The sequence below is a fragment of the Homalodisca vitripennis genome, unplaced genomic scaffold (genome assembly GCF_021130785.1).
Source record: "Homalodisca vitripennis isolate AUS2020 unplaced genomic scaffold, UT_GWSS_2.1 ScUCBcl_14098;HRSCAF=24680, whole genome shotgun sequence".
Taxonomy (NCBI): domain Eukaryota; kingdom Metazoa; phylum Arthropoda; class Insecta; order Hemiptera; family Cicadellidae; genus Homalodisca; species Homalodisca vitripennis.
Window position 1 is genome coordinate 3297 of NW_025790220.1, and position 18651 is coordinate 21947.

An 18651-nucleotide genomic window follows, 5' to 3' on the forward strand; every position below is an offset into this window, starting at 1 on the left:
GTTATTAACATAAAGATAAAACCTAAAATTTGTGCACCACTGACTTCTATCGCACTGTCAACAATGTACTGACCTGTGAGCAAGAATGGTGTCACACCAGTGCAACTGATTGTCACATGTCAAGGTTACTATCAAGTACTCAACACATAATTCTTAAAATGAAGCCAATGTCTGTCTGTGTGATAACTCTTGGTAAAAGGATACTAGAGACCTAAAACTTGGTACATATATTCCGCTTGGTCCTAAGAAAACCCCTACTGGTTTTAGGGTCAATCCGTCTGTCTATGTGATAACTATTCTGAAAAGTCCTAGAAACTTGCGACACAATCGTCTTGATCCAAGGAAAAACCCTACTGATTTTGGGGTCATAGCGCAATCTGTGTGTGCAATACTCTGATATATGTTGCTTCAACAAAAAAAACAACATTGATACTCAATGATACTCATTTATTACTGGTAAAAATTACATACATTGTCACATTGAAAACACAATATTGTACATTTCAATTTTAAGAGCAATGCAATCCTCCAGTTTGTCTAGACCTTTAAAAGAAGTAATATATTAAATAAATAAAATCAATTGAAACATTGAAAACTTATGGCCTATAATGTATGGTAAAACATTAAGGTAATGAAACAATCCCGTGATAGCAATAATTTACTATATTTACAAAAATATTAAATAATACACTATATTTGTACATTAAACGCTGTACCACCCAGGAAGTCCAGGCCTGTTTTTATTTTTTTTCCAAGAACTTCTTAAATCCTTGTTTAGCAGCTTCTTGTGTTTCTTGTTCATCCTTATCTTTCTTCTCTTTGACTTTTTCAGGAAACAAGTTTGGAAACTCAAATGTTTCTCCAAGCGGCTGAAATATAAAAAAATTGCAATTAAATAATATGAAAAATTCATGCAGAATATTTTCTGTAGTTTCTGCAAAAAGTTTTGGTAAATAACAAATATTTATTAAAAATTCCTGTTAAAAAATATCTACTAAGAATAGATTCAAGATAGGAACATTGTAATTTTTTAAAACACATCTGCCTTGGCTATGATTAAATACGGACAAATGTTCATGAGTGTCTTAGTAACCTTTAATTATTTGAAATCATTTAGTTGTAAAAATGAACTGAGTTTACCTCTTACTCAAAGTTGTGGTCTTTGGAAATTTAATGGAATTTCAAACATGTAAAAAACTCAAAGTCAAAACATCTTTATTCGTTTTAGTTACAACATTTGAATAGTGTCAGTTAAAACTAACTAAAAAGTAATATAAAAATAAGCCTATTATAAAACTAAAATAAAAATACCTGACTTGCAAATCAAAATATTTATCTAATGAATATAAAGCCTTGTCCATCAAGTATGCTTTAAGGTTTCTTTTAAATATTTTATGTTATTAAAAGCGTTATTAATATTTATTGCACTGTAATGAACCACTACACCTACTATTGCTGAAACAATCCTAATAATAGAATTTGTAATTGGGTAGGTTTAAATGTGTAAATTACATTTACTGACTATGTATAGCGATAAACCCATTTGATGTCTTTATTGTTAGATAACTGAAGGGTTATATATGCAAAAACTTAGATTTAAATGTATTTAAATAATGAACAACTGTCATAACTTACTAATGTAATATAAGCAGTCTTGAAGTCATCATCCTTCACTACGTACCCATCAACACCAGCTCTCCTGAATTCACCTGGAATTCAATTACTTAAAGTTCATTTTCAGTTAAATATGAAAAAAAATAATATATAAGTTATTTCTGTTTCTATCAGTACATACAGAAAAAGAATGGTCCTCAATTCAGGAAAAAATCACAATCATCGTGGAGTTATGGAATTTGTTGTCATCGATTATTCATAAATTTAAATTAACGATTATAACATTATGCTATTTTCATAACGATTGAGAATTATGTTGGCTGAAACAATCTCTTGCGAGACTGGATATTGAATCTTAATTCAATTTGTTAATTTTGTTTACTTTATTAGAATGATCAGCTACTGGATTTTTGCCAGTGTATTTTAAAGAGTGAAAAATATCTGTATTAGAAAATTTAATTGATGAAAGTTAATTTACTCTTTTATTTTTCCTCTCAAAAGGAATTTGGACCAAACCATTTTATCAAAGAGCTATATAGAATTTTGTCAATCAAATAAAGCATGAAAATCAATACTGGCCTTCTTATATTTAAAAGAAGTGCCTGAGGTGTGTGGAAAGCTCAGAAGTAGAAACAAATTATGAGCGATTAAAGTGAAAACATCCCCAGACGTTAAGTTTTGCAGAGTGCAGCAAAAACCGATGTGCCACTATTCCAAAGTTACCCCACGGATATCCAGGAGTGGTACATCACTAACCTCAAATTTAGATATTGGGGTAAGAGGGAATAGGTTTAGTTACTGTGGAGGATAACTGTTAAAATGGATAGAGCTCGCTTAGTGTTAAAGGCTGTTGCTACCCTAAACTACCTACCTGCTTTGGCTGGAAGAGGCTGAAACAGAATTACCCTCCTGTTTCCAAGGTGACTGAGATACAGAGCCCAAAAAACTTCTTATGGGGATCTCATCAGGAGATGGATCCAACCACCAACTTTACCCATCCTGAAAATACTATACTCCGGAAGCAAGTGCAAAGGTTTTAAGTGCTATGAGGACTAAGTGATATTAGGGGTTTCCTAACTTCTTATCCTAAGTAACATTTACATCCTAGTGGAGACAGCAACATGACCTGCGGATGGGCTAGATCACCAGCAATCTAATGAAATGAAAAATGCCTTTATTAAAGAGGTGGAGTTAGGGCTATTAAGCCCTCTCTACCACTCAATCTCCCGCGGGGGTTTGCTGGTCCCCTACCAGGCACCTCCCTAGGTGGCGGATCGGGGAATGCCTCCCAGATATGAGTGGTACCGAGGAAATTAAATACTCGGGGTGGACCAAAACCAGCTAGGGGAAGGAACCCCGATGTCAAACAAAATATGGAGAGTGCACAGGTCAACATATTACCCCAAGCAGGTACCCTCTTAGGTGAGGAGAATCCCGTCGCCGATTCCGATTGGGTGAAAGCCTCTGTGGTCGGTGCTGGCTCCAAGGATTTTGGGGGGAGCCAACTGTGCGTTATGGTGAACCAGACTGGTGTGGCTGGGGTGGACCACTTGGCCCCTACCAGATCTTTTGTGACATGTGAAGCGAGAGACAGAAGGGAATTGACGGAGTATCCCAACCAGGATTGGAGAACTTCAGAAGAGTTAAATGAACCAACTGCAGTCAGGGAGCACGAAGATAGAAAAGAGTTTGAGAAAAATCTCTTGTTGTAACACCCAAGACGAAAGAGCATTGGAAGATCCCCGCCTGGAAAAGACAGGACTCGTTCTCTGGATAGGCAGGATTTTTCTACACCATCAAGTCGCAAGAAGAGAAAAGTTGAAGAATCTCCTAGGGACAGTAGAACGGTAACCAGGGAGAGAAACTTACTTTGGCACAGAATGGTCAAGAGGGTTAGCGATCTGCAAAAGCTGATACAGTATAACCCAAAAACCAAAAAAGATATTAAGAAATGCAGTGAAGATCTCCAAAGTCTTACCTCTGTATTAGTTTTGGCTGGAGGAAGAAATAAAAGAGAAGGAGGCAGGAAAGCTACCACCAGAGGCACTGACTCATGAGATTGTTGAAAAGCGAACAGTAGCAACTCAAACCAGACAGTCTATAACCAAGGCAGAGACAATACGCAGTGGTATCAAAGAGGGTATGGATAACACCCAAATCAAGCAACTCATTGAGGCTGAGGCAGAGGAGGCATACTAGGCAAAAGTACGGATGACACCAGAGTACTATATATCAACGGAGAGAAGTTCAGCGGAAGCCAGCTTGAGAAAAATCTGATTGTGCAGGTTCCAACGTTTATGAGAGGAGAAGCCACTTCAAGGTTGGATATTACTTTTTGTGCAGAGAGAGTCCAAAGAAAATTGGAGTCCTGGAAAATCCTAGAAACAGTAACATTAAGTGATCATCAATGCATAGAGGTAAAATTTGCGAGCAGGCAAGAAGGAGTATCACAGAATGTAGAAGGCTGGCGAGTTGATAATGCAGGTTGTGTGCGACTTAAGGAAGCAATTCATCAGAAGCTCAGCAGATTTTCAGTGTGTGATCCGACCTCACTGACTAGGATAGTTAAAAGCCCATGTAGGGAAAGTCTCAAGCCAAAGGACGTTCGTGGCAGAAGAAAACCAGCTTACTGGTGGACGATGGAAATTGCAGACCTGAGAAGAACATGCCTCAGGGCACGCAGAATTCTGACAAGGGAAAATAAGCGAACCAGAGGAAGGGCTCCTGAACATTTTAAAATAGCAGTAGCAGAGGCAAAAAGAGAACTTCACAAAGGAATTTTAAATTCAATGAAGCTGCGCTATGGGGGAACGGGTACAGGATAGTCATGAAAAGGTTTGGACAGTCGCTCCCTATGTTATCCTCTGAAATGATTATACAAGTGGCGGATAGTTTGTTCCCGAAGCATCCTCAAGTAATGTATGAGGAGATTGCTGCAACACACATTCCAACTTTCACTGAGGCAGAACTTGAAGATGCTCTCAAGAGAATGAAGACCAAGAAGATCCCAGGGTCGGACAGCATCCCCTCAGAGGCTGTTATAGTTGCAGCTAAGAGCCAGCCTCAGAAAGTCCTTCAGGCTATGAATCATGTCCTTCTCAATGAAGATTTCCCATCAGAGTGGAAGAAAACAAGACTGGTTCTCTTGAAAAAAGAGGGAAAGCCGAACTATATACCCACGTCATACAGACCGCTATGCCTTTTGGATACGTTTGGGAAGCTGCTGGAACATTTACTTCTGGGCAGACTGAAAGCAGATTTGGAAAGAACTGGTGGTCTTTCTGAGAACCAGTTTGGGTTCAGGGAGGGCTGGTCTACGGTGAGCGCTGTCCAGAAAGTTTTAAACTTGGTGGATCGTGCTGCAAGTGGCACCACACAGACCAGACAAATCCCGGCAGTAATTACCCTAGATATCCGGAATGCTTTCAACAGTGCATCATGGCAGAAGATATTAGACATAATGAAGTCTAGGGGAATCGAAGCGTACCTAAGAAGAGTGATTCAACAGTACTTAAAGGGCAGGAGTATACTTGTGAAGACTGAGTAAGATTTCGTAGAGATGGAAACATCCAGTGGAGTACCTCAAGGCTCAATACTGGGACCCACTTTATGGAACTTGCTTTATGACAGGGTGTTCAGACTTCCTTTCTCAGAAGGTGTATCCCTGGTGTGATATGCTGACTTGATATGATGACTTAGTTGTGATTGCCTCATCAGAGCGACTCCTTATGAATAAGGCGAACAGAGCCATCAGTCAGATCAGTACCTGTTTACAACATCATGGGTTAGCAATCGCACCTGAGAAGACAGAAGCTATAGTTATGGCAGGCAGAAGAGTACTCTTGGACATTAGATTTGAGGTCAATGGAATTGAGGTCAAACCTACTAGAAGGCTCAAATACCTGGGAGTTTGGTTAGACCATAGAAGATCATTAAAAGTCCACATCGAAGTCTCTAAGAAATGCACTTAAGTTGCTGGCTGTCTTAGCAGACTTATGGGGAATATACAGGGGCCCAGTCCAAGTAGACGAAGATTGCTGGCAACAGTTGTTGAATCGATCGCTCTTTATGCAGCCCCAGTCTGGACAAGAGCTTTAAACTCAGCAAGAGCAAGAAGTACATTAGATCAAGTACAAAGAAAAATGGCTCTAAGAGTCTGCAGTGGTTACCGCACCATTACAGCCGATGCAGCATTTGTCATAGCAAGTGTCCCACCACTAAGCATAAAAGCCGCGGAAAGAGTACATCGGCATAATGGCATGGAAACTACTGAAGCACAGAATAGGCTACTAGATCAGTGGCAAGAAAGATGGTCAAGCAGTCAGAAAGGAGCATGGACAAGGACTCTCATCCCTGATGTTGTTCAGTGGGTCAAAAGAAGACATGGCGAACCGAATTGCTTCCTTATACAGTTTTTTCTCTGGATATAGGGATTTCCAAAAATACCTATTTCGTATGCAGAAAACAGAATCCGAGAACTGCAGATACTGTCAGGATGTAGACACGGCAGAGCATACCATACTGGATTGTGAGAGGTGGGACCAGCTGAGAAGACCGTACTTGGTGGAGCTTGGCATCCTGACGAGTGGCAACATCATAACTAAGATGATTGAAAGCCAAGATCAGTGGGACATGGTGACAGAAATGGTTGAGAGGATCATGAGGTAAAAGAAGATGGAGGAAGGAGGAAGGTAGAGAAAGAGAAGAAAAGGGAGTCCCACACACGGGGAGCTCTAAAGCGGAGACCCTAGGTGCGTAACGCATTTCCTCCTGAGGGGGGAAAAAAAACCACTCAACCTCATATTGTATACAGAAAATTTACAATAGTTGTGGTACCATAAAGTAAAGTTACCATAAAGTTGTGGTAAATTATTAACTTATTCTCTAAATATAAAAAACAAAAAATGTTTAACCTATACTAAATTAAATTATTTTAAAGTAATAATCTATTTAAATGAATACTTAAAATACAAAAGAAAAACTTCATACATTTTATGATAGATACAAGATAATTCAAAATGAAGAGTAAGAAGCAAGAAAAATTTCACTGTAGCAATCTAATTAATATTTACTGTGGTTTAAACTCACATAACAGTATGCCCCAATGAAAAGTTTAGATATTTGATACTTTCAATGAATCATACATTACAAATTTGTTAAACTCTGTCATTTTCAGAAACATTAGTAATATATAAGCGTTTATCTATAACTATTGAATGATATATAAATTTTGATTTGAAACCAGATATATTTGAAAAAGGAATAAAGCATTTTTATTCTAGAAAGAATTGTATTCATTTTAAGAATATTACCAAATAACTTAAGAAACCGAAATTCGGTTATGAAATTATTCATACTTTTATTAACATTAATGCAAATTTATTTTATTTTTTCTAACAAATTTGTTGAATAACCAGGTTTCTGTTCAATTTTAAATGTTTACCTGTAACAATGGTTGATCTCACATGGGCCACAGGTACATTGTATATCTTTTCCATGTAGTTTTTTATGTCATGATCTGTCATCTCATTTGATACAATAAACTTTACTATATTTGGTGGTTGCTTGTAATCTGGACGTACTAGCTTCATGAAGAAATTTGGCAGATATACCCTCAACTGTGGATTGCCCTTCTGGTAAATAGGATACCTGGTAAAAAAGTGCACATAGATTTTAATTACTTTATTATATTATGATCAGTGATAAACTCATCCTTTGAGAGCCTGCCGACAATCTAGAGAGTGAACAAGAAGACTATTACAGTAATGTTGTCATACGGTGTCTAAAGAGTTTAAAGTATTAGAAGTAAAATATTCTAACTATCATTTTAGCATATTTCTAAATAATTACATTTACTTGACAGTTTACTGTAGTCTTTCTGAATAAATATTGTTTATATCAGCTTCCACCATATTTGAGACACTCTTATATGAGAAATTAAGTTTCTTTTCAATTATGACAAGGTAGAACTATGCCACACCACCATTTCATCAGGCTACTTGTGTTACTATTGTGTGACATTTTAAAATGTCATACAATTGTACTCAATTTGTTTGAAATTAATTTATTCTGTTATTTATTTTCTTCTTGTCATGATGATTTCCCGAAATACCACTGTAAACAATATTATCACTAACACTCAGCCCATGAAGTGAGACATGAACTATCATCAACTCAAGGTAGCTTATACAGAAATGAAGCTTCAAGTCTATAGATCAGTCGTTCTCAAGATATCATGTGGACAGACAGACAGAATGAAATTTTACCCGCCCCTTGAGAAATAGGCTTCGCTAATGTTCAGCCAATAAAGGGACATGAAAGAATCAGAGCTTACTGTAGATTTTAGACTTAACTACGGAAAACTTCCTGACATTTTACATTCAATATAAAAAAATGATATTTCCTTAGATCACATATTAAAGCTAACCCAGATAATGACGAATAATGACGATTCGCTGATGGCCGGAGGCACTTGTGTCGGGCTGATATGAACTTTCATTCTTGTAAAGCCTATATTTTAAGAAGTCTATTATTTGGGTCCGGTAGGGTACGATAAGCAGACCCGGTTTTTTATATCGAAGAATGTAGTCATCGATACCTAATAGTTGCATCTCAAATCTTATACTATCATCGATATAAAAGTACCTATAGTCCTCAATAACAATCATATGTTTTAAATTAAAATATTAATTTAATATTTACAGTGATCAAACAAATTATTATAACCAAAATTAGCAAAACTGAAGACGACCATATTTGCTCCTCTCACAGTTACAGTTGTTTCTTTCCCACAAATTTCACATAATAGGTTTTTGGGTACAAGTCCAACATGTTGAAGCCACGAAAAACATGTCTTATCATCTGATAAGCCTGCAAAGCAATGTCGTTTAGTTTTTTAAAATTGATTGCCATTATTAATAATCAAAATTACTTATGTAAAATTGAAATATTACCCTACGTGTATTATTTTAAAGTGTTTACACAGATATTGATATAGATTATTTAAGTTAATAGTTCAAAATAATTAATCAGTATCGATTGATTATATCAATGGTTGTGATTAAAAAATTATTGTTGGCCAATTTCGATATAAAAAACCGGGTCCGCTTTCGTACCCTACCCATTTGGGTCAAATTACCCTAATTTCAACATTATTGTTATTTTACGTATCCAAGATGACGTAACGGCTGACATCAGCAGCAACTTTTAATGTTCTATAGCTTTGTAACTTGTCATTTGCATCCCTTAAAGCCTTATATTGTTTTGTTCAGGATGACGATTAATATAGATTCGCAATAGATTAATAATGTAAAACATGAATCTTGACACTCCGGCCATTAAGTTCACAATTACTGTGGAATCTTTTTGTGTGTTTACTCACTTATATAAATATTAAACATCTGGTCTCCCCATTGTAGACTAATCCGTAACTATATGAGATTTTGTAGATTCATGGCAAACACAGTGGAATATTGTGATCTTCACTGGTTTCAAACAGCTCTTCAGTTTTAGAGCTGGCTTGAATAACAGTTTTGATATTGTGTTTATATTGAGAATATATCTGATTTCCATAAGAAAAATGCTTAGAAAGTGAATAGAAAAAGGAGGAAGCAGAAAGGCTGTGGCTATCCCAAGCTTATTGCAACTAATGAAAAATTTATAATTATAGGAGGTCTCATTGCATATGTTTGTCTCCGATAGGCTATTTGGGCTAAAGATCAATTAGATAGGTAGCCTACAGGCCTGAACATTAATTGTATAGCAATCATATGTTAGCACCTGACAATTCAATGTAGAAATGAAAGTATTAAAGGAAATGTGTAATGTGGTTTTAGGTAACTGTTTAAAGTCAATGTTCTACTGGAAATCTTATAAGTTTATCAGCTAACCAAAACTAACCTCTCCTACATGTTAAGGCATACATCGAATCATAATAATGTCGTTTGGTATAGCCTAAGTATAGAAATTATTAAAAATAGACAAGTTTCTAAAATAATATGGTCTTACCATCTGGTCGACATTTTAATAAATGAGACAAATTATAATACTTTTACATTTAGAATCTAGTAGATAATTGTTCAATTTTTATCATCGGTCTGTTGGTCGGTCTCTCACTCTCGTCTCTCACTTCACTCTTTTTTTTCAATCAGCAAAACAAATTCATCTGGACAGTCAACAGAATGTTAACAGCAGACACCAGACCACTGAATGAAGATTTTAGCTTTCGCTAATTCGCTCCGAGATTTTTTTTATGGACGCGTTATTTGCTCGACCCACCGTGCCAAACTACCAGTACAGTACAGGCACGAGGAATTAAAATGGTACGAATCATCACTGTCCACTTCTACAGCACCCTTAAAACTAAAAATATTTAACAGAACCTGGCAAACTATCTAATATTAATCTAGATAGTTTAGATCTATAGATAGTCAATTATAGTTCAAATTTTATATTTTTGTATGTTTATAATGAACGTCATCGGTTAAAACCTTGGTTGGTAATTGTCATTAGTTTTATGTACGCTGGACAAATAGGACACCAGTTATGTTTGTACTATATGGGTCTCTAGCTATTATACGTTAATACAGTGAAAAATTCCATTAAAATAGCAGACAGTAATTAGTACAGCGATCGGTGCCAGAGTGCCAGATGCTTAAAAACCCGTTCAATGTACCAAAATAAAAAAGTGATCGTGCTTTGCGTTTCGATACAATTAACGTACCATGCATATTAGGAAAATTCTGCATAAACTAAATTTTATATCCTAAGAAATTACGTTGCACTTATATTTATTATGTTTCTTTTGTACCGGACTAGAAATGTACCAATGGCAGCTTATTTATTTGCAGGGTAGCAAATACTCAAAATTTTACATAAAGTTTATTTTTGTTTTCGGTGTGGATCAAACACAAAACAGCTAATTTATTATAGTGTAACCACGAACAACATAGCTGGTTTATTATAAGTAGTGTAAACACGCACAAAACAAATGAATTACTAAACAAAATTATAGACAAAGATTAAATAAAAGGATGTAAATCTAAAAATATTTCTTTATCGTCATCTACAATAATGCTTTCTTTCACTATTGCCGCTGATTGCATTTGCAACGTTTTAGAACAAGACAGATACACTACTGCTATTGGTTAGATTGTTCGACGTGAATAAAATAGGTAAATAGCCGCAGCAACTACTACAGACCAACAGCATTTCTTTTAAATGAGTAAGAAATACAACTCCTATCACTAGGTAGTTACTGCTACAGGCCGCCTGGAACAGATGGTAGTCGTTACTTCCTTACCATCTATTAGCCGTAGTCTCTAAATTTTGGACCCTTGGCTCTCTCTCTGAGCCGCGCTATAAGATACGCATGTAAAAGCTCAATTAATTGTATGGTGAGACGCAACGCTTAAATCATCTTTAGACGATTTTGTCCTAATACTACACTGGAAAAGAGTTATGTGAACAAAACACTGTATGTTTCATCTTTTAATAGAACACTCAGTCATTGAAACTCATTTAAAAGTCAAGAATTTTCAATTAATAACTTCATAAATAGCTTGGATTCCAACACCTTCGACCGTTCCATCCTGGATTAGCCACCCCGCGCAAAAATACAATTTTGTGTCAAAGGTTCTTCTTATGACCTACCACTTTCAGATAGACACTTAGCAGTTAAAAATTGAAACATTCTTCCTCAAACCGCAAAAGATTTGTTTATCAATTACATTACGAAGCTCACAATACTACTTACGCTCTTGAACGTGCATTTACGCCCTATTGCTGACTGAACTGAGACGAAGCCTGACATACGCCAGTGTCCACAAATACGAAGTAGTTACTCCAGAAAGGTAGTAATTATTAAGTTTTATTTACATGAATCTGAAGCAAATACAACTGGGTTCAGAAAATGTGAACCAAGTTCTGTCCTCTGGTAGCACTTTCATTTGAGGAGGTTAGAATCAAAGTGCACATGTTCCAAAAAAATTCGAAATTTAGATAGCAGTGTATTTTTTTCGCCTCGTTGCCCTGCACATTGCTATGCTTTAGGTTTGTTCCTAAAAAATCATGTTCCTATGTAATTTAATGTTGAAAAAGTAAGGTTGGCAACACAACTCACATGTTCCACTGGAACTTGTGAGTTTTGACAGACTATGAAATCAGCCAAGTCACGTGACTCCTCTCGACCAATAAAAACAGATTTGTGGAGCAAAACAAGAAATTGCCTAACCTAAAGTCTGTATATTGTGAGTGAAACTTAACTTTATTTATTTATTAAACTTATGAGAAGATGGACGAGTTTTTAACACCTTCAGCTGAAGATGAAGGCCTACAAAAAGGACTCCTAATAAAAGTAACTTGGAGAAAACCAAAGAAAAGATAGCCAGGTAGGACTAGGCAATCTTTTAGAAAAGAAAAAAGACGTTGACAAACTTATACGTAAGCACTTTGGAGAGACCTGGAAAAATAATGACAATCTCCATTTTTATAAAAAAAATCATAGAAGGTGAACCGTCGGTCAACGGAAATCAATTAACCATGTGTGAACCGCGTGAATAAATTCCAATATTATTAATTTAGACAAGTTTGAAAATTGTAATCCACTCTTGACATTGTAAATAAAGTTTGTTTATATTATTCGCCATATTCTTTATTTCCTGACCGATTGAAATGGTTTCTAAGTTCAGTTTTGAGAGCATAAGCCGGATCTGAAACTTCATTGAAATTGAATCAGAGGATTGGTTTACATTTTCTGGCCAAGTGGTACATTTTTAGCTACTTACTGATATCACTCTTAAAATATCTGCAATTCCATAACTCACATGTTCTAATCAATGATTTTCAAAACTCACTTGTTCCAAATCAGTGATTTTCAAAATTCACATGATCCTCAGGTCAGTTCCAAAACTCACATGTTCCAAACTTATTAACAGTTTTTTTTAACATGTTAACATGAAATTTTGATCTTTTTTACTGGTTTAATAAAATCTTGCTATAGTTTTCCATTAAACCCACTTTTCTTTGTTAACAGTTTGCTGCTAGAAATATATTGATTAGGTTTTTCTCAATTAACCAAAATTGAATATTTTGGATCATGTGCACTTTGATTCTAACCTCCTCATTTTTATTCACTGGAAACGAAGTAATTGCTTGAAAATCAGAATAATAAGAAAAAAGTTCTACTTTTTATTCTCTTCACTCATTGGCTGTCATTGCTTCTGTTTCTGCGCATATAGGGGAGGTTGGATAGAAATGCAAATATACTGGATACCGGTTCCCAGGCTATGTTAATCGTCATACAGTAAGTTTTTTAGCAAAATTAAATTCTTATAAACAGCAATAGTCGATTTAATTTTTTCAATAAACATTGAATCGTAAAAAGTAATTGTTCCGCCGCGACTCGAAACCGGATCTCTCACTTGCCGATCCGGGTATATATATAAAACATGAATACCTAACCCTCTCCCGCACGCAAGACTGTGAAAAGTATGACTCAGATCGACTTGCACTGCTTTACTATCTCCTTCCGTTAAGTGCTGCTTTCCAGCGGTAATATTCTATAGTATTACGATTATCTCGATAAAGAAGACTCTTGCTTTTTCCAATACACATCTGTGATGTCGATGTCGGGAGTTATGGTGATGGCGGTAAGTCTGGTGTAGATTGCATTGAGACTGCTGGCTGGCCAACCAACACCTCAGGCTCGGCGCCGCAGTATTCTGCCTGCACCCCTCCATTGGTATTTCTTTTATTTATTAGTGTAAATATTAAAATTTAATAATGAAAAATACAACAACCTGTGTAAATTGCGGGCACCGCGAGTCACGTATTCCGAGCCGGTGTAGCGAGTTAATAGGATTCAGTATCACCATGAATCCCTGAAATAAAATAATGACCAAGAGAGGATTAAAAAAAATTATCGTACTTTACGGTTTGATTATGTCTAAACTATCGGATATCGTACCTTGACAACCAGCGACCACAGAAACCGTGATCCCTGATGGCAACAGCAAGCAGAGATCAGTACATTCACTATTCACTAATTTGTAATCAGTTTTATCCTGTTCTCCAATTTAGTTGAACAAATATTCTATTTCATCTCTATTGTAATGGCATTTTACACAGTCCGTGTTGTAAAAACATTACAATTAGATCACTTATATTGTATAGAGCAAGTTGTGATTTCATATCTGAACAATGGTTGTCACAGACATCTGTATGAGTTCAGGGAATAAATAAAAAAAAAATAGAGGCATGGAATTTGTATAAGGAAAACTTTTGGTTCACAGCATTTAATTCACAAACTTACAGAACCTAAGTACCATGTACTTTGTGTGATGCACTGTGAGCTCTGCTGTGTAAAAATTCATGGCTTAATGTAACTATTGTTTAGTGTGTATAGGTCTTTTGTAGAAATATTGAATTTTTTGAGAATTTTTAACTTGCCTTAGAAACAGTTTTAAGTTAAGGACTGAAGGTTATTATTTTCAGTGATTTTAATATTGAGATGTCAACATTATTACATTGTTTCATTTAGATTTTTAATTCTAACTCTGAATTCTCTTTTAATAAGAACTCTGAACTTAGTCTGCACCAAATAATCTCCAATTAGAAATACAGCATGAATTAACAATATAATACGTTTTTTTGGATGATTTTGATGAAATAAATATTCTATGTGGTGCTTTCACTAACCATTGCCCATTGATTTTTTCCCAAGCTTTGCCTCCTAATAATCTATGAACACGATTAAAAATATATCTAAGGGGCCTCTTACTCTAATTTACGGGTAGACTGAAAAACAAATTATTGCATTTTCAAAACTTCTTGACAATAACTCTTGTACAATGATCAGTGATTTTCAAGTCGGTAAGATTAATATGTAAACCAGGTATGAAATGGTTGTTTTAAGAGTTTATCAATCTGTGACATTGCTGCTGGTGTTAATCGAGATCAAACATAAAACAATTCAAAATATAGTAATTAAAAGATGTAAAGTTGTTTTGTACACTAAATATAAACTACCAGAATCATAAATCAAAATATTGCCTTATTTTACATGAAAGAAAGTTTGATTAAGATCACAGCAGTCTCAAGACAACAGCTACAAAATTTATTTACACACTAAGAAAAATTTAAAAAAGAACAACTTCTCCGGAAACACAATTTCTGCAGAGAATAATTTTTTTCACTCAGTGCAAGAACTGGAAAATAAATTTGATGACACTGGCACTCCAGCACAGGCCCCGGCGACAGGGGGGGGCAAGGGGGGCAAATGCATAGGGGCCCGGGGCCACAGGGGGCCCGGGCCGACTAAAATATGTATTTTTATTTTTTTTTTATCATTGCCCATTACCATCGGCCCAGGGCCTGTGCGGTGAAAATATTCAGGAAATAACATGCAATGTTAATTTAAACTACTTTCTTTGCTCCGATTTAAACCAATAAAATTGTAAACACTGAGGTGGCGCGAACCGTTGTGGTTGTGGCTGTCAGACGTCGGGCCCGGGGTCCGCATCGCCCAGACGCGAAGGCAGTGACTCTTCTCCACCCCCTCCCCTCCCGGCCCCTCCCCTCCTTGCTCACTACAAGTTGCAACCTGAGCGTCGGATGACAGTGATACCGACACGATAATAAACTAATGTTTCTTTCAATCTTGCATTTCTATGCTGGTTGCTGGTGGTAATGGTTTTTATTAAGTTATCGTGATTGGTTGTTTTGTACACTTCTAGTTTTAGTTTGTTGTCGTGCTTAATTAGGTTTGTTGTTGTTGTTGTTGTTGTAAGGAGATTGAGATTGATTTAACCGTGAATTAAAGAAACATACAGGTGAGTTAGTAAATATTTTTATCATTTAATTTTAGAAAATAAGTTCCAAATTTCCGAAAAAATTAAAAAACTGAATAAATTTTACCATGGATCCCACATTTGATTGCGGGCCCTGTTACCAGGATCAGGCTCAGGGCCCGCTCCTTCTGTTCACTTGTCATGCTGTAGGGCATAATTAAAACATGAGATTTTTAATTTTAATGTAACGCAGATTTTTATTTTAACTGATGATTATAAATATAAACATAATAAAATAAAAAATTGTAAAATATATAAAATTAGGGACAGAGCCGGGCCCCCAGGGGCCCAGGCCTGGGACCAGGGGTCCACCAGCCCAACCCATGTGGAGCCATGATTTTTACCCCTCATTATAAATTTGAATTATACAGTAATCAGTTTCATAAAATAAATTAGGCTACAGTTAACTCCCGATTATCCAAGGGCTGGTTAACCTTTAAGACGATCAACAAGGTTCCATAACAGCAAAAAATACAAATAAACTTAATTATTACTGGGCTGCAAAATTTGAGACGTTGTAATCGTCTTATAAACGTACCTATGTAATAAGACGTGAAATTATAAATGTTACTGACGTTACTGTGTATCTAAATCTAAACTAAAACATATGAGGAGTAGGATGGTTAAAAATTAAAAAAACAACACATAAATTCGGTTTGCTACTGCTACTGAACGTCGTTTTAAGTTTCAATTAATCAAGTTTATCCTATTAAATCAGAGAGAACGACGGCTCATCGCTCACTCTTTTGTGGTTGTTCACATGCTTGTATGCAGTATGCACGTTAGCACGTAGAAAATATTATTCAATGACGACATAGTTTGGTATTGTTTCGTGGTTGGCTCGTTGGCTGATATATTGGTTGTTATGACAACCAACTTGAGGCGACGCATCGCATCACTAGTTGCGCAGTTGTTACGAGAGGGAATGGGGAGTGAGGACAGGATAAACAGAGAGAGAAACAGGAAGTAAACCCCCAATATGTTGGCAAGACAGGTAAACAATAGAGATCGCTGGGTGAACGTCTTAAAAAACTTGACCTTGGAAATCTGAGTGAGAGCGCAGCAAGCGATACAGTATCCGAAAATAGCTCAATGACTCATCACATCCCCTCACGTGTCCTGTGATTGCACCTGTCGGTTTTTGATTAGTTTAGCCCAGTTTGAGATACATTACTACTTTAAACGCAGCGTTTGATAATTTACATTCCGTATTATTTTAGCAACTGCTCGGTTTAGGCCTAGTAATCAATACTAATTTTTTAATTGTCTAATAGTGTTTATGATCAATTTGATAACATTTTTAAATTTGTATTTTTGATATTTTAGGTTCTAAAAATTCTATTTTCAAATATTATTTTATGATCTGCCCCACAATCAATTTATTATTCTTGACTAATCCAAGATATTTAATTTTTAGGTCCATTCACAGTATTTTATCATCATTTCGCATAAAAAAACACCGTTATATCTCAAAATGGACACTTACAAACATAAATCTGGTGCTCAAAAACGTAAAGAAAGGCAAAAGAAAATTGAAAGTTCAAATAAAGGATCCAGGACATTATTTGACTGTTGGAATCAAAGTAGATCGTAGCTACAACTAGTTCTAACAGCGGCCCTAACGACCCTGGGCGCCGCCAGGGAGAAACTTTGCGAAGTTTCTCACAGTTTTCATGAACACCCTAATACTGGAAGACAGCGAAGATCTTGAAAGCTGTAGGCCTAATGCTGATGAAAGGAGAAACAATGGTAGATAGCTTTACCTCAGAACCTGATCCTAAAGATGATATTGTTTTGGAAGATCACAATCGTGACATTCTAAAATGCTAATGTAGATTCGGGGTTAGGAACTATAATTACCCAGTTCATAGATTGGGACTTCTGAAAAACAAGGTGGTGACTGACAGTGTGATTGAGACTTTTAGTGAAAATGGGTCCATCTTTGATGCCGTCAGATCTGCCAAGTGATGGAAAAAGAGCGTTTCCAAAAACGGTTCTTTTTTCAAAAAGGCCGAACGGAGAGAGCGTCAGAAGAGATTGGCTTGTATGGAGTGAGACTGCTGAGTCCTTATTTTGTTTTCCATGTAGACTTTTCAATAATAATAGTGGGGGTGAAAAAACACGATTCAAATAAGTCAGTTTTGTTTAAGTAACGATGGATGGAAAAAGGAATATGGATGGCGGAAGCTTTTACAACAAGCTACCTTTGCATGAAACCAGCGCTTCCCACAAAAATTGCTACATCCAATGGAGAGAGTTAGAAAGGAGGCTAAGTGATGGATCAGACATACATTCTCAACTCGACTCAGAACTGCTTCAAGAACCAAATATTGGAGGGATATATTTCAAAGATTGCTCTCCGTGGTCATGTTTCCTTGGAGAGCGAGGATTAGCTCTCAGAGGGACCTCTGAAAAAATTGGGGATCCCAACAATGGAAACTTTCTGGGTCCTGATAGAAGCTGTTAGCGGAATATGACCCTTTACTAAGAGAACATATTGCAAAAGTAAAAAAGGCCCAAGAAGAGGGAAAACGTGTTCAAGCTCATTATCTGTCTAAAGACTCTCAAAATGAATTCATTCAAGTTTGTGGGGAAAGAGTTCGACAGAAGGTATTGGAAGAAAGGAAGAAATCAAAATATTATGCTATTAATGCTGACTCTACCCCCGATGCCTCACATACTGAAGCAAACAACGTTGATCTTGAGATATCTCTTAGATTGTGAATCAGAATTTAAAATTTGCGAACGATTTTTAAATTTTGTTGACTGTAACAAAAAAACTGGAATGGATGTGGCTAAGTTGATTATTAGCGAGCTCAACAAACACTCAATTCCGTTGAAGGAATGCAGAGGCCAGGGGTACGACAATGGATCCAATATGGCTGGAATATACAAAGGTGCCCAAGCCATCATAATGGAGACCAACAATTTGGCTTTTTATAATAACTGTGCCGCACATAGCCTCAACCTGTGTGGGGTTAATGCTGCTGAATGCTGCGAGGAAGCTACAACATTTTTTGGCATGCTGCAAAAGACGTATAACTTCTTTTCTAGAAGCCCTCAAAGATGGGAGTACTTAGAAAACAGAATAGGCTCTTCTCTGCACAGTATTTCTCAAACGAGATGGTCAGGCCCGAGTAGATAGTGTGCGCCCTTTCGTAAAGCATTTGCCTCTCATCATCAATGCCCT

At 36.4% G+C, this 18651-nt stretch overlaps 1 protein-coding gene across 1 annotated transcript; it reads right to left on the reverse strand.

The window, feature by feature from the left end:
- Positions 1 to 645: 645 nt before the first annotated feature.
- Positions 646 to 9747, reverse strand: LOC124375134 (probable 39S ribosomal protein L23, mitochondrial). The gene is made up of 4 exons (XM_046833243.1): positions 9622 to 9747; positions 7058 to 7263; positions 1636 to 1709; positions 646 to 869 (listed from the first exon to the last, which is right to left on the reverse strand). Exons 1-4 carry the CDS (start codon positions 9633 to 9635, stop codon positions 741 to 743), a joined length of 423 nt encoding a protein of 140 aa, XP_046689199.1. The 5' UTR covers positions 9636 to 9747; the 3' UTR covers positions 646 to 740.
- Between the last annotated feature and the right edge of the window lie 8904 nt (positions 9748 to 18651).